This window comes from Ctenopharyngodon idella, chromosome 19 (genome assembly GCF_019924925.1).
Source record: "Ctenopharyngodon idella isolate HZGC_01 chromosome 19, HZGC01, whole genome shotgun sequence".
NCBI classification, from domain to species: Eukaryota; Metazoa; Chordata; class Actinopteri; order Cypriniformes; family Xenocyprididae; genus Ctenopharyngodon; species Ctenopharyngodon idella.
In genome coordinates this window covers 21,114,631-21,130,644 of record NC_067238.1, presented here as the reverse complement: position 1 = coordinate 21,130,644, position 16,014 = coordinate 21,114,631, and the positions used below count along the sequence as shown (strand labels likewise).

The following is a 16,014-nucleotide window of genomic DNA, read 5'->3' as shown; positions in this document are numbered from 1 at the left end:
CATACTGTAATATTAATTCAAGTGAACTGATCAACTGTAATAAATACTGTAGTATACTATAGTTTTTACTACAGTAAACTGGTGTATTGTAGTATAGTATACCCTATAGATTAAAGAAAACAGTACAGTATTGGTTAACGTAATTTGTTTATATTACTATTGTTATATTACCACAGCAAATTAATTCAAGTACTAGTACGGGTCAAAAACACTAGTATTTACTATAAATTACTATAGTATTTTTTCACCTGGGATTAAATTAATCATTGATATGAACTATGATATTAACGTGCGATTCCAGTTATATTCACTTTAATCATTTCCACTCTGTCTGTTTGCAAAATGACTTAACTTTTTATTCTCATAATAAAATAATACTTTTATTCCCCTTCAAGATCCATCCTGATTTCATAGCGCCCCCATGTGGTTACCTATTGTATGCAAATAATCACCACGTTAATGCGTTTCACACTCTAAAGACATTTAAACTCACAGACAGGACAAAATGCTTGCTAAAATTTTATTTAAATACAAAAGATACAAGTGGTCAAAGCAATTACATATGCCTAAAATACAAACAACAAAGAGCTGGTCAAGCTCATGCGCATGCGCGTTGTAGATATGAGGCTGTTGGCTCTTGAACACAGCCGCCATATTAAGCGTTACGTCGCCAAGACCTCTTCTGTTTTCTACATGGTCTTTTATTTTGAAAATCGTCTTTCGGGTTCAAAATTTCCTGTTAAGTTTTCTGACTTCATTTCAGTCCGCTAATTTTAGCTGTTAAAACTGTAGCTGTGCTTAAAACACACGGAGCAAAATAGAAAATATACATTAGGTATGACCGAACTCAGACACATAAACAAAACAGACTTCTGTAAACGAGTTCAGTTTGATGTTTTCGCTATTCCACTGATGTGGGTGAAGCTGGATTGATCTCCAGACATCATAAATGTGTTTGTGTTCTGTATGATTATTGATTTCTTCTCACTAAATCACTCTCAAGTAAGTTCATATTGTTTATCAGATTAGTTTGTAGTGTAGTGAAGACAGTCTGTGTTAGACAGTCTGAACAAAAGATTCTACTTTACAACACTGTTATACATATGCAATAACAATGATCAATTGTGCTGCTGCTTTTTTCTAAATATAAATGTATGACATGACAATGTTCATGGTCATATTGTTTCTGTTAGGTATTTTTTTAATCTTAAATTAAATATTATTTACGTATATAGTAACTTAAGTGCCACAAATAAATAAAAAATTAAGAGTTATTCAGAAAGCTTTTTACTGTTTGCTGGAAATCCCTTAATTAATTTACTGACAGTGACAGGATACCATGATAATTTATTTGTAAATGTGGATAATTGTTTTGTTTGTAATCATATATAATACTGCATATCAAATAAATGTGTTTTTTTTTTATTTTAGCTTCTTGTAGGTAAAACATGAATGTGGATGTGGTGAGTTTCCGTTTGCCCGGGCATGGAGACAACACCTTGAGTAACATGAACTCCCTGCGGACACAGCAGCACTTCTGTGATGTCACCATTGTGGCGGGAGGCAGGCGCATGTTCAGGGGTCATAAGGTCGTGCTGGCTGCTTGCTCTGCATTTCTTAGGGACCAGTTTCTCCTGAACCCCTCATCAGAGCTACAGGTGAGTGTCGACAAATTAGTGTACATTATCTGTGCCAGGGATTTTAGATTAATTCACTTCTCATAACCATGTAAAAAATAATAAACTGTAGTTAGTAGATCTGTAGTTTATGCAGAGACTTTATACAGAAATGGAGAAAGTGAGATCAGCCTATCTGTACAGTGTAGTTGTGCATTCCAGGCAAGTCTGGAATGCTATTCTTTTCATCCACCCATTCAAGGACACTCCTCATTTCTGAGTATAAAATGTCTTTTGCTCATTAGACCTCTTTCAATACCTTTTCATTTTGATTTAGGTGTAATAGCTGCTGCATTGATAGACAGAACTGATAGACTGTTGACATGAAATGAAAATTCACCCTGTCTATTTTTTAAATGCACTCGATCTTCCAATGAAACAACAGACTTCTCTCTGGTGATGTATGGCAATTCTTTTTCAAGCATTTAGTCCAATTAAACTCCGCCTCTTTCTTACAATCGACTGCAAGCTCACATTTAGATCTGCCTCCATCCAAGCAACAACTGATAAATAGAACCAGGTTCCTGCCTTACGTTTTTTTCTATTCCATTCAGAATAGTTGATTTATGTCACTATATGGAAGAAAAGATCCGTCGCTTCTACTATTTCTTTGCGACTTTAATTTTGAAAATCATTCATTGTTTTAATTCTGTTAACAAATGCTCTGTCTGTTCAGCAGGTTTCAATGTTGCATAGCTCAACGGTGGTATGTGAACTCCTCCAGTCCTGTTACACAGGGATGCTGCAGTTCAGTGCCAAAGAGATTGTGAACTACCTGACTGCAGCCAGCTACCTGCAGATGGAGCATGTGGTGGAGAAATGCAGAGGAGCCCTGAGCCAGTACATGCAGCCTCGGAGTCGCAGCCCAATTGTGAGTATTCCAACCTTAAACACTGGTCACTATTACAAACCTTGTTTCTTCTTAATGAAATAGTTCATCCAGAAATAAAAATCCTGTCTCGGAGGAGATGATCTACTCTGTACATTTACATAGAAGACGCTTTTATCCAAATTGACTTACAATAGAGGAACATAAGTAATTAGTCAAAGAGCCAACAATATTCAAAGTATACAATGGCAGGTTTATTAGAAAGCTAGAATAGAAAACAAGCTAGAGCAGGGGAGAAATGCAGAGCAGAAAAAAGAAGAGAATTTGTGTGTGTGTGTGTGTGTGTGTGTGTGTGTGTGTGTGCATTAGGCCCTGTTTACACCTGGTATTAAGAAGCTGATCTGAAGTGGATGACCCTAAATACAGGTGTAAACGGGATCTAAAATGTTTTGAGCTTATCTGCTTTTGTCCACTTCCAGAGGTAGTCGAAAACACTTTCGACTGGATTGCTTTCATGGTGTAGACGTTCATGTGGTCGAATGCATTTGAATTGCCACAAAAGACAGCCTTCTCTCCACCTATTGACCTAATGCATAAACATTATGGTAAGCGCGCTAAACAGACGGGATTTAATCTCTGTCAGCTGAAGACCTAAGTTTGGTTTGAAGATGAAAAACGTGCCAAGCACAATGTTCTCTCACCATTCCTGATTTCTAACACACACTCACCGAGTTCGTCATGGTTTTGTGGCTGTCAGAGCAGAAACGGAAGCTGCTGCTTTCGTATGTTTTTATTTCATCCATTAAATCGAAAGATCTAAAAAAAAAAAAAAAGCACATACATTTACCCACATGTAGACCTCTCCCCTCAAACAAATCAGGACAGAATTGGTCAAAAGTGGACAAAATAGATGGATGAAAACACCAAGTGTAAACAGATACTTGTCTCCTTCTACTTGTGATCCAGTCGACCAAAACACATCTTAATACCAGGTGTAAACAGGGCCTAAGTGCATTGGTTAAAGGTTGTGGAGTGGTTAAATGCTTTCAGAAGTGGTGTCTTCACCTGCTTCTTGAAAGTTGTGATGTTCTCAGTGGATCGGGTGGAGGTTGGCAGCTCATTCCACCAGAGAGGAACAGAGAGGGTGAAGGTTTTGGAGAGTGAATTTGTGCCTTGTTGTGATGGAACAAGAAGGCGCTGCTCATTCAGTGACCGTAGCTGGTGGATGGGAGCACACACTTGTACGAGTGAATTAAGGTAGGAAGGTGTTGTTACAGTGGCAGTCCTGAAAGCCAGCACCAAACCATTTAACTCATTATAACTCCGGTTATAGTGTTGTTGTGTAGACAGTGAAACCAGAGATTTTGGCTTGTGACTTCGGAGCTGGAACCGGTAATAATCTTTTTTCCAGGCTTCTGATTGGCCAACATGGCTTTATGGTTAGGGTTATATCACCACCTGTTGGTTTGGCGTGCTCTTGACAGCGCTTCATAGCGTGTTTTTGCGTTTTCATGTGGAAAAACTCAGGAAAAACTCAGTTTATAAAAATACCCGTGTACATGTGGACTAGGCCTGAGAGCCAGTGGAGTGAGATGGATCCTCTTTGGCTGATTGAAGACCAGACATAATGCTATGTTCTGGATCATCTGCTGAGGCCAGCAGTAGGAACTCTAAAGTGCTGTAAGTCGGCCGACAGTGATGTAGCAATCAACAACGCCAACAACTGGAGAATGGAGGACGCCCCGAGATCGGAGCTGTATTTTTGTTGTGGGTTTTGTGATATCAGAGCTGGAATGTAGACGTTATGCGATTGAAAGAGCAAAAAGGAGGGCTAAGAGACAAAATCTCCTTTGACAACTTGAAGTACTACAATTCATCGAGAAAAGTACACAACACTGCAAAGGCGACAGGTAATTGCTATCTATCGCTGTTTTCTATGTTCATGGAGTTAGTTCGTGGAGTTAGCATATGTATAGTAAACTGTGTGTTTACACAGCTTTTTAAAAATGGCGGGTGCCGGTGTTTCGTATGACATGTGTGCGACCAATCAACGTACACTTACATCACTGGGTAGACCCTACTCTAAAGTTGGAGCTTCCCAATCGCTCCCAGTTCCTGCGGTACGAACACGGCAAAAAGCCGGTGCTTCCACCAGTAGGAACTATGAAAACGTTCATCTGGTGGGAAAGCCCCTCATATTGTCCTCAACTCTCCTCTGCAGAAAACTGAAACCATACAACTGAATAAATACAACAAACAATAGAGCTGAAAGTACCACTTTTATGGTACTTTTTGTTCTTGTTTGGAGCTTTACAGCCCATGGTGACTGTTTGATTCAATAAAAAAAAGCAACTGCTAAAGATATACTTTTGTGTTCAACAGAAGTAAGTTTGGAATGACAAGAGGGTCGACATGAGAGAAAATGATGGCAGAATTTTTTTTTTTGGCTGAACTATTCTTATAAAAAATGATCATGATGCAAAAATATAGTGCAACATTGCCATTCTTCTCAATCACTCCCTCCATTTCCACTTTGTTCTTGTTCATTCATTGTCTGTTCCTCTCACAATATATTCAGACTGTGAAATCAGAAGACCCTCAGTCTATGCCAGTGATTGTCAGTGGAAGTACCCATTCACTGGGATCTATTTCATCTCCTTCTGATACTGCATCGCTGCATCCTCACAGTTCAGGAAAGGAGCTCCAGGCTGCTGATGCTGAACTCTCCAACATCCCTCTCAAAGATGACAGTGATTTGACCATGCACCATGTAAATATCTGTTGGATTTGCTTCAGATGCTAATAGATGAGATCAAATGTGTTTGAGTTTTAGGATTTTAAGATGTAGATTTGATGTGGGTTGTCTATGTATTTTCCTTTGAGATATTTTCCTTTGAGATTAAGACAAACCACATCAAATCTACATCTTAAAATCTCAAAGCAAAATACAGAAGGACCGTTCACACTGACAGCCCTATCACTAGAATTTGTCAAGTGTTGTTATTAGTGGTTGTAGTAGTCGTCCCTGCTGATGGATAGTCAAATATGAAACATGTTTTCATGATTTTGACCCTGAAAAATGCCATTCAGTGATTTCTGTGACCATTTTTGAGAATTTTTGAATTCTTCAGAGTTTTGAATTGATAGCAAAAAAGAAGCAAGGCCTTTTTGAGTTGCGTTAGTAGTATGTTGAAACTTGTGGTTATGGTAAGGGGCGTGACATTTCCGAAACATGCTTGAAGTGGTTGACTAATCACACTAAATACACTAATCCAGCCGACCAATCAGAGCACATTGTGCTTTTCGGAAGGTGGGGCTTCATAGAGACTGGAACTAAACAGAGCATTACTGATAGACTTGTAGAGAGGTGCTGCAGTAACGTAAAATTTTGAACATTTTTTTGAGCATTAGGACTTTTAAAAAGTGCATAATAGGTCCCTTTTAAATAGCGACACTATTAAAACCACATATCTCTAGAGTTTTGAGACAAGGAAGGATCTGGAAATTTTTATAATGGCCTTCTTTATAAAAACTTTATTTGTCCAAAGTTATCCCATGATTTACTCACCCTCAAGCTATCCTAGGTGTATATGTTTACCCAAAATTGAAAATCTTTTTTTCAGATGAACACAATCAGAGATATATTTAAAAATAATCCATACTGCTCCATGGGGTTAATAAAGGGCTTCTGAAACAAAACAATAGGTTTTGTAAGAAAAATATCCATATTTAAAACTTTATAAAGTAAAATAACTAGCTTCCGGCAGACGGCCGTACACATCGATTTGCAGCAGAAGAGTGAACTCTGACCTGACGCAATGATGAACGCGAAAACGCAGAGGATAGAGCAAAACAAAACACCGGTCATGAATTAGAAGTCTAAAATGAAAAATTTTGAACAGAAATGTCAGAGGATTTCGATATAAGAGAAGAGGAGCTTCAGTTTGTTGCACAGCCTTATTTGTTTAAGTCGCGAGAGGCGTCTAAGCTTAAATCCTGCGTCATACATCGTGTGAAGGGTTACTCATTTTAGATTATAAAGTTTTAAATATGGATATTTTTCTTATAAAAACACATCACTTTGCTTCAGAAGGCCTTTATTAACCCCCTGAAGCCGTATGGATTATATTTATGATTTATTGATTTATTTTTGGCTTCAAAACAGGCCCCCCCTTCACTACCATTATAAATTGGTGGAGAGTAAGGATATTTTTAAATATATCTCCGATTGTGTTCCTCTGAATAAGATAGTCATATACACCTAGGATAGCTTGAGGGTGAGTAAATCATGGGATAATTTTCATTTTTGGGTGAACTATCCCTTTAATTTTACATCGTTAGTAAAATCATGACAAACTGACAATAAAGCTCAGCCCTATTTGGTAGTTGACACATTACTGCTCAGTTGCATATATTTGCATAAAGACTCATCGCCAACAGTTATGTCGCATCAAGTTGCTAATATTAATTACTTTTTGTTGCTACATTACTGCATATTGCTGTCAGTTTGAACGCTCCTAATCAAAGAGTGTCAAACCAGCTTTTATTTTGGCAGTTTGCTCATTTGCGTCTAACAAGTTTAACTCATTTATGTTCTCACCATGACAGGTTAGAGGATCAGATGCATCTGGCCACTTCGAGGGAGAGGACGGGCATGAAAGTGACGTCTTTCAGGTCCACATCAATGATGAACATCAAGACCCAGAGAAGTCCCCTGGTGCTGGGGAGGAAGACAGAGAAGCTGTTGTTGTATTAGATGACCACTGTCAGCTGGACACAGGCATGGAGGATCCCAATATGGAGGGGCGAGCCAAAGGTAACAGTCTCCGAGGGCCAGGCCGCATGTGGAGACGACGGCACGGAGAGCACAGGGGAGGCAGAGGAAGAGGCTTTAAACACAGGAAGCGGTACACCTTCAAGGACCGCAAGCTCTTGGGTAACTATCAGGAGGCTTGGCGCTTTCCAACCCCAGATGAGATTATGGGTAGTTTTGGAGCAGACTTTGGGGCCAGTTACTTGTCCAATCAGCATCTTTCCGACGGTACCGTCCGCATTGACTACAGGGCCGGAGAGGGACAAGGAGAAGAGATCGGCTCTGATGGAGCTCCTGCACACTTCAGTGTGGAAGCTTCCAGCGGGGAAGAAGGAATGGGAGTCGGGGCGCCTTCAAATGAGCGTGGAGCTGCTGATGAGTCCGTGGCAGTGGTGGGATCCACGTCTTGCGTAACAGGACCGGTAGTCTGTGAGCATTGTGGACTAGCATTTTCCTCAACACAGGATTTAGCCATGCATTCCCTGTCGACACACCGGCTATATGTGTGTCCATGCTGCGGGAAGAACTTCAGCCACTCCAGTAACCTCAACCGCCACATGATCGTCCATCGCGGCGTTTCAAAGCTCCACTGCTGCCCCCTGTGCCACAAGACCTTCACTCAGAAGTCAACACTGTGCGACCACATGAACCTGCACAGCGGGGAGCGCCCGCATGTGTGCGCATACTGCCACGTCAGCTTTGCCCACAAGCCTGCTCTACGCCGCCACCTGAAGGAGCAACACGGAAGGACCACAGCCCAAAACTACCTGGAGATGCAGCGAAACAATGAGGGCGGTGTTGGGGGAGGAGTTTAGATCACATTTACATCAATAGTGTGGGTTGTTAAAATGAAATCAAAATTAACCTTATTTACTTTCTTAATACTTGTTTGTAGGCTTATTGTGCACAATTTATCAGTGCATATTAGAAAAAAAATGTTTGTCTTCGTAATCAATATATAATAACTTCATGGTTGCTTCAGAATTATTCCAAATTGTCATTGTGCAGGCCAATCACTGCCAAAGCATTTGCTCTTTAGCCTGGAGAAACTGAATGATAATGCCTTTAAAGGGTTAGTTCACCCAAAAATGAAATTTCTGTCATTAAGTACCCCTCATGTCATTCCACACCCGTAAGACCTTCGTTCATCTTCGGAACACAAATTAAGATATTTTTGATGAAATCCAAGAGGTTTGTTTTATCCCCCAAAGAAGACAACGTATTTACCACAATCAAGGTCCAAAAAAGTAGTAAAGACATCATTAAGATAGTCAACTTGACTACAGTGGTTCAATCTTAATGTTATGAAGCGACAAGAATAGTTTTTGTGTGCAAAAATGAAACAAAAATAATGACTTTATTCAACAATTTCTTCTCTACCCTGTCATTCTCCTATGCTGTTTACATTGTATAGACAGTGCAGCGCTTCCGGGTTCTACAAAATTGTTGAATTAAGTTGTTATTTTTGTTTTGTTTTTGCACACAAGTGGCGACCAGTGTTTTTGTGTTGGCACTGTTCGGCACTTGTTTTCGCATGTTCAGTTGCCGTTTGTTGGGTAGTAGAATGTCTGAGAAGTGACGTGCTGTCATCTTAGGAATGCCCTTGTTGGTCAGTGTGAATTGGCTTTTATATTCACTTATAGGGAGTTTACCCAAAAAAGAAAATTCTGTAATTTTCTATAATTCCCTTATGTCAGGCGTCTCCAACCTTATTTCATTTGAGAACTACTTTTTAAAAATGAAAGTGGCTGAGAGCTACTCATGTTATACAATACTTAAAATTTCTTAAATAATGTATCATAACTCTCAAACGTCTCAAGGTTTTTTTTCTATTGTTGGTTGTTATCCTTATATTGTAATTACATCTGCATGTTCAGAAATAAATAACCTCATGGCCAATATGTCAAATAAATACTTAATATGCATTGGAGGGGGTGGGACACCTGTCTATATTAGCTCACTCTGATTGGATGAAAAGTACTATGTCTTGGCGAGCTACCTTAAAGGGATAGTTCACCCAAACATGAAAATTATGTCATCATTTACTCATCACCAAGTTGTAACCAAACTGATGATGGGCCCCAGTGACTTCCATAGTATTTTTTTTTCCATACTATGGAAGTCAGTGGGGCCCATCAACTGTTTGGTTACACATTTTTTTAAATATCTTCTTTTGTGTTCAGCAGAAGAAAGAAATTCATACAGGTTTGAAATAACTTGAGGTGTGAGTAAATGCTTTTCATTTTTTTGGTGAACTATCTCTTTAAATCAGCCCACGAGCTACTGGTAGCTTTCAAGTGGTGTTAGAGACCCCTGCCTTATGTTGTTCCAAACCTGTATGACTTTTTTTTTTCTTTCTGTGGAACATAGAAGATATTTTGAAAAGTGTCCTTTGTGCTTTTTTAAAAAAATTATTTGTCCAAACATTTAAAATCAGTGAGGTCCAACATTTTTTGAACCTTAACATTCTTAAAAATTTCTTTTGTAAAAATGACAGAATTTCCATTTCTGGGTGAACTACCTGTTTATACTACATAAGAGCACAAATACTACAGTTCTGTTTCACTTTACTACAAGTGAGCTGACAATAATGGACAACAAGGGAAGGTCTAGCATATCTTTGGCTTGTAAGAGTGATAAACATGTTAATACAAACAAAATGTTCATAAATTAGTACTGTGGCGTGATAAGGAAAGTAAGAAAACGTGTTTGTCATTTTTGCTGTAGTGTAATTTTAGTGTCTATATGTCACCAAATCCATGAAAGCCTTATTAAAAAGCTTTGTTCAAACTGTAATTTTCTTGCTGTGAATTAATATTACATTGCCGGTGCCCTTAATGACATGAGGGTGAGTACATGATGACAGAATATAAATTTTTCATGAACTGTACTTTAAAAGCATGACAAAGTCACAGTAAGGCTTTTCACACTGCGCTTAACCTCGCTTTTAAACCCAGGTCAATTAGAAGAGGTGTTATGAAACCCCGCTCCAAAGCAGAGTTAGCACCATTTTCTCAATATTACCCTAAACCCTGCATTGTGGTGCCAAACATGTACAGTGTTAATGTTAGAATATTACAGCTAGACGGTTAGCAACAGACACATAATCAGAAATGGAACACTGCATGCCTCCTATTCACATACTTTGACAGTCACAGAAACACTGCATGTTGTATTTAGTTTATCCAGTCCACACCATTGGTTTCCTCTGCTTCCTAGTGGCTGCTGACCAACATTTGATGGCTATATCAAGTTCACGACCTGCTCTTCCTACCTAGGTTCATCCAACACATCTTGATACTTCAACCTTGAAACCGCCTGGTTGTCAATCTCTTCCGCTTCAACACCAACCCCGCCATGTGTTTATCCAAATAATCTACTGTGTAGTCTCTCTCTAAATTTCAAATATGCTTCTCTACCAGTGCTGGGATAGTGTCCCCCTCCACAGTTTGTACATGCAGCTGTTTAGAAGATACTTGTAACATAATCCATGTTGCTGCATAAGACTGGCAATCTCACCCTTTACTGTGTACACTGTGATTCCTCTGGCTATCTGTCTTGCCGCAATTTAGATAATCTCAAACACTGCCCTAAACAGGATGGGAGAGATTAAACAACCCATTTCTATTCCATTTTTCCAGTTCCTGCCAACTAGTTGTGCAATTCTATATAGGGTTTATATAATAGGGCATGCTTCTGTATTTGTATTCTGTTTCCCTTTAGGCAAAACCAGAGCTCATTTAATCAATAGCATCTAATGTTGTGGATTGTTGCGGGGAGGAGCTTGTTCCACACATCAGAGGACTGATTATTCATACACACAACTATCCCCATACAATGATTAGATCACCTGTAAAAACTGAAAAGCAGCATATTGTTTCTGCCTTTAGATGCACTGTATAGCTGTTTCACTGAGGTAATGATTATAAAGTGTCGCCCCACATGTTGACGCAAAAGTTTGATTGATTTATTGAACACAACGACATAAACCATAACTGAGCTAAATGTCCAGAGACACTGAGCAGTAAACAAGCTCAAACAGCACGATAATTACTTAAGAAAATGACAGAAAAGTAAGATTTACTTTATCACTTCTGCGAAAAACAAAATGTCTGCCGTAAGTAGACAATCTGATGCTGGACCTCTTTATAAGTTTAGCATGTGCTAAATAACTGTTTTTAAAGGAAATCTTCGCTGTAAACGACCTGGCTCCGTTTGTCTCTGTAGGAGCCCTTGGCACTGTTCTGCACAGCTGTGAAGGATGGAAAAAAGGAGGAGACAGAAATAGAAATGGGTTAGTCAAGTGTGCAACACTCAGTCTCCTTGACAGTTTTTTCCTGTGAAATGTCCTTATTTACCAAGAGAAGCCCAGACAGATTTCCCTGTGGCGGCATCAAGCATGGGCTGCTTCCTGGCAATGCTGACTTTGATGTTGACGTCACCCACAGTAGTGCCATTCAGCTGAGAGGCAGAAAGAATGGAAAAACAGAAGGTTTTCTTTCAGTAAATAAATAAATAAATTTGTAATAAATCCTAATGCCTTTAAAGGGGTCATATCACAGAAAACAGGATTTTCCTTGTGCTTTTTTAATACAGGACTGTTGACATGCTCGAATATACACAATACAAAACTCCAGTCCACACACCAGACTACTTATGGATGCTAAGCTGCAAAACATCAGAAATCATCATGATATTGATGTTCCAACCATGAGCTCATTAACACATGACCATTAGAGCTTGCATGACTGTCCAGAAAAGTAGTTGGTGAGTGCTCAGATCACTTGTGCGGTTGGCTTCTAATGTAAAGCTTGATGTACGAAAATTATTACAATTAAAATAAAAACAAATTAAAGCTTAATAGAAATATAAAAAAATAAAATGACAAAAGCACATAAAAAATTACTAAAACATAAAAGACGCAATTTGCATAGACACAGTATTCTTCTGCTATGGCCTTGTATGCGACAATATATAGAATCAAGTATGGATTACCAAGACAAGCATGGATCACGACTAGTCCTATTGAACACATGCGAAGTGAATGACTACATGTGAAGTGATTAGCCTGTCATAACTGAGGTTATTTATATATGGAAGTCTTAAAAACAACAGCGGCAAAAACATGTTGAACTGAGGGTCAGAGAAGATGCATTGTAAATATATAAACACGATGCTACAAAAGTGCAGAAAGTGGCCCCATAAAGAAAATGGACTGCTGACCTCTGCCACAGCCTGGTCTGCTGATTCCATCTTCTCAAAGGTCACAAAAGCACAACTGGTAAGAGACATAGGGCAAAAATTGTTAAATATTTTAAGTTAAGTTTTCCCAGACATTTTTTTAGACATTACTGTTCAAAAGTTTGGGGCTAGTAAGATATATATATATATATATATATATATATATATTTTTTTTTTTTATTTGGCAAAGATGTATTAAATTGATAAAAAGTGACAGTAAAGACATTTATGATGTAACAAAAGATTCCTATTTCAAATAAATGCTGTTCTTTTGAACTTTCTATTCATTTAAAAATGTAAAAAAAAAATTGTGTCGGTTTTCACAAAAATTATTGATAATAATAGGAAATGTTTCTTAAGCATCAATTCAGCATATTAGAATGATTTCTGAAGGATCATGTGACACTGAAGACTGGAATAATGATTCTGAAAATTCTGCTTTGCCATTACAGAAATAAATTACATTTTAATATATTTATTCAAATAGAGAACAGTTCTTTTAAATTGTAATAATATTTTACAATATTACTGTTCTTATTGTATTTTTAAATGTTGCCTTATAGTGAGCATAAGAGACTTTTTTTTTTTTTTCAAAAAAAAAAAAAAAAACCTCATCCCAAACTTTTGAATGGTAGTGTACTTGTATACCCCTGGAAATCTACCATTACAGAAGAAAGACTTATAATAAAAACTTTCCTAGTGATATGTCTGATATTACAAAATATACCAGATCCCGGCTGAATTTATTTCTGTTTCAACCCAATCAATCCTATAAGCTTTTCTATAGACAATCAAGTCAATAGTTCCTCCCTTAAATGTCCAAAAGGATCAGAAAATTATCATACTTGCGTGGTGAGTCCATTGAAAGGTCAATGATGTTGCCATGCTGAGCAAACACCGAGCGCAAACTGTCTTCCACTAAACCTGTGCCATATACATACACCGTGTTTCCTTTGCGTACCCCTCTGCGCTCAGGATACGAGTCTGACCCTGAATAACATTACAGAATATAATTATTAGACTTCCAGATTTTCAACAGAACAAAGCTTATTATTATTAACTATTAGAGAACACACATCTATGAAATATTCTGGTAACACTTTGGTATGGGGAACACATTCAATATTAACTACGACTTTGCCTCAAACTCTTAATTTACTGCTAATTAATAATAAGGTAATTGTTGTAGCGTTTAAGTTTATGTATGAGGTAAGATTAAGGGATGTAGAATATGGTCATGCAGAAAAAGGCATTAATATGTGCTTTATAAGTACTAATAAACAGCAAATATGCAAGCTAATAAGCAACTACTTGAAAGTGAGAATTGTTCCCAAATACTAAAGTGTTACCAATATTCTCATTTCATAACAAACATTGCAATGACACAATGTAAAAACCCTGAATGGAAGTGAATTATTTTAAATCAACTTACTGTTGCACAGATTCACTTACGTCTGTAGGGTCCGTCCCGCTCTCTGTCTCGTTCTCTTTCTCGATCTCTGTCCCGATCTCTGTCCCTATCTCTCTCCCTTTCTCCATCCCGGCTCCTGTCTCGTTCACGTTCACGATCCCGTTCTCTCTCCCGGCCTCTTTCACGCTCCCTCTCTCTGTCCCGGTCTCTATCTCGATCTCTCTCCCAATCCATCTCTCTTTCCCGTTCCCTCTCAGGATCTCGACTCACTCCTCCCTCTTCATCACGAGATCGATCTCCAGGAACAAAACTGTGGGACAGAAAAAAACAGCCTTAAATTTGACTGCAATACTGTTTTTCTATCAAGGTTTTAGGTTATTAGTATTATTCTTTACACTGAGTCTGACAGTCTCACCTCTCATATAGGGATTTCCTGTGGGCTCGTTTAGCAGACTAGAGCAAGAAGAAACAACATGTAAAGTCAAGTCTACTGACACATCCATTTGTTATACTCTACAGACTTGTTGACAAATATAACAAATTTAATAGGCTAATTGAGTAGCCTATTATATATATATATATATATATATATATATATATAACAGGCTACTCATGCTGTTAAATCAGTCAGTTAAAAAAATACATATGTGTATTTATGTTTATATACAGACACAAACATACACATATTGCTGTTGCCACCACTATATTAAATCTGTAAGCCACATAAGGACGTGTGTTGTGGTCATTTTACCACGGTTAAGGGGGTTCTGCTTGATGCTGTGGCTAATAAATCACTGAAATTTACAGCCGTGAGTGGATCATTTCTACAGTGTAAAACAACATTACATCAGGAGGTTCCTCATCTGTAGAGACGCTCCTTTGAAATGGCAGGAATGCTGGGGCAGGACCTTTCTCGGGATCCTGGAAAACAAAGAAACTCCATAATTAGCTATGTATGAAAAATAAAATTTATGTTGACTTGACATTAATGAGGTGAAAAATGTCTCTTACTTTCAGTTTACCCTCAAGTGTTCTAGAGCGCTTGAAGCCCGAGTTCTTGTTCTCTGATTTGATGGCGCTGATCGCTCCGGACTTGATCAGCATTTTCGCTTGCTCTGTTGCTGTCGCTGTGTCCACCACCGGCTGATCTGACAAAGCTTAACAGAGACAGTGATAGAGAGATCATTCATAGAGCACCGATTTCATGCAAACTTCTTTCAGGAACATCTAGAAATTTCAGAGATCCACTGATTGACTTACTGCGCTTTAGTCCTGTCTGACTTGTCTGATTGGTGGAGCTCTGTTTCTTCAGAGCCATTAAGGCCTTTTTCTACATAAGTGAACATAGACAATACAACATGTCAAATGGATAGTTTATATATTACATATATGCATAGTATTTTGTTGAATCAACATTGAATCAACAGACTTGAGATGAAAAATGACACTATTGACTTCTGAAGAGCTGCTTTACAGCTGAAATTCATTTATGACTGATGAATTTTGAAACATAAATACAACACTGTCTTTCTGTTGTTGTTTTTTTTACTGTGAGGCTGCTTTGAAACAGTTTGAATTGTATAAAGCGATAAATAAATACATGTGACTTATATATTAAGAACCGTAAGTATAGTTTTTTTTTACCTTTTTCTTTAATTTGGCATATTTCTTCTGCAATGCTTCCTCTTCTTCTGTCAGTGAGCTGGGAAATATTGCCATTTCGATGGATCTCAAAAGAGAAAAACAACAGCAATATGTTACAGCAGATGTCTTTTCCAGTCAATGCATCACGTTAACATGTTATCGATGTGTCCGTTACAAGAAGCTTTTAACAGTTTTCATTAAAAACAATATGCAAACTGCATAAAATACTCTACTTTATATTTAATTACCCTGAATTCAAAGGATGAATTTATAAGAATGAACGTCTGCAATGCTCCTCACTCGGCGCGCAAATGTGACGTCATCTGTTGTCTTCCGAGGAACCAGCTCAAAATAAGTAATTTGTCCATTATTATTTTTATTTTACACTTTTCTTTTAACA

At 38.1% G+C, this 16,014-nt stretch overlaps 2 protein-coding genes across 6 annotated transcripts; one reads left to right on the top strand and one right to left on the bottom strand.

Moving 5' to 3' along the window:
• The first annotated feature begins 655 nt into the window (after positions 1 to 655).
• LOC127500513 (zinc finger and BTB domain-containing protein 12-like) lies at positions 656 to 10,114 on the top strand. Of its 5 annotated transcripts, none has more exons than XM_051871693.1 (5): positions 656 to 835; positions 1,432 to 1,658; positions 2,353 to 2,547; positions 5,084 to 5,275; positions 7,114 to 10,114. In XM_051871693.1, exons 2-5 carry the CDS (start codon positions 1,449 to 1,451, stop codon positions 8,131 to 8,133), a joined length of 1,617 nt encoding a protein of 538 aa, XP_051727653.1. In that variant the 5' UTR covers positions 656 to 835; positions 1,432 to 1,448; the 3' UTR covers positions 8,134 to 10,114. The 5 variants fall into 5 exon arrangements, with proteins under 5 accessions (XP_051727653.1, XP_051727655.1, XP_051727654.1 ...); XM_051871694.1 differs by having other exon boundaries at positions 657 to 1,002; positions 2,356 to 2,547; XM_051871692.1 differs by having other exon boundaries at positions 657 to 1,002.
• A 1,149-nt stretch (positions 10,115 to 11,263) lies between these two features.
• On the bottom strand, positions 11,264 to 15,949 carry nelfe (negative elongation factor complex member E). Its single transcript, XM_051871726.1, has 11 exons — positions 15,863 to 15,949; positions 15,615 to 15,699; positions 15,231 to 15,300; positions 14,982 to 15,127; positions 14,817 to 14,891; positions 14,386 to 14,423; positions 14,012 to 14,280; positions 13,405 to 13,549; positions 12,542 to 12,596; positions 11,677 to 11,779; positions 11,264 to 11,570 (listed from the first exon to the last, which is right to left on the bottom strand). Exons 2-11 carry the CDS (start codon positions 15,687 to 15,689, stop codon positions 11,497 to 11,499), a joined length of 1,050 nt encoding a protein of 349 aa, XP_051727686.1. The 5' UTR covers positions 15,690 to 15,699; positions 15,863 to 15,949; the 3' UTR covers positions 11,264 to 11,496.
• Positions 15,950 to 16,014: the final 65 nt, after the last annotated feature.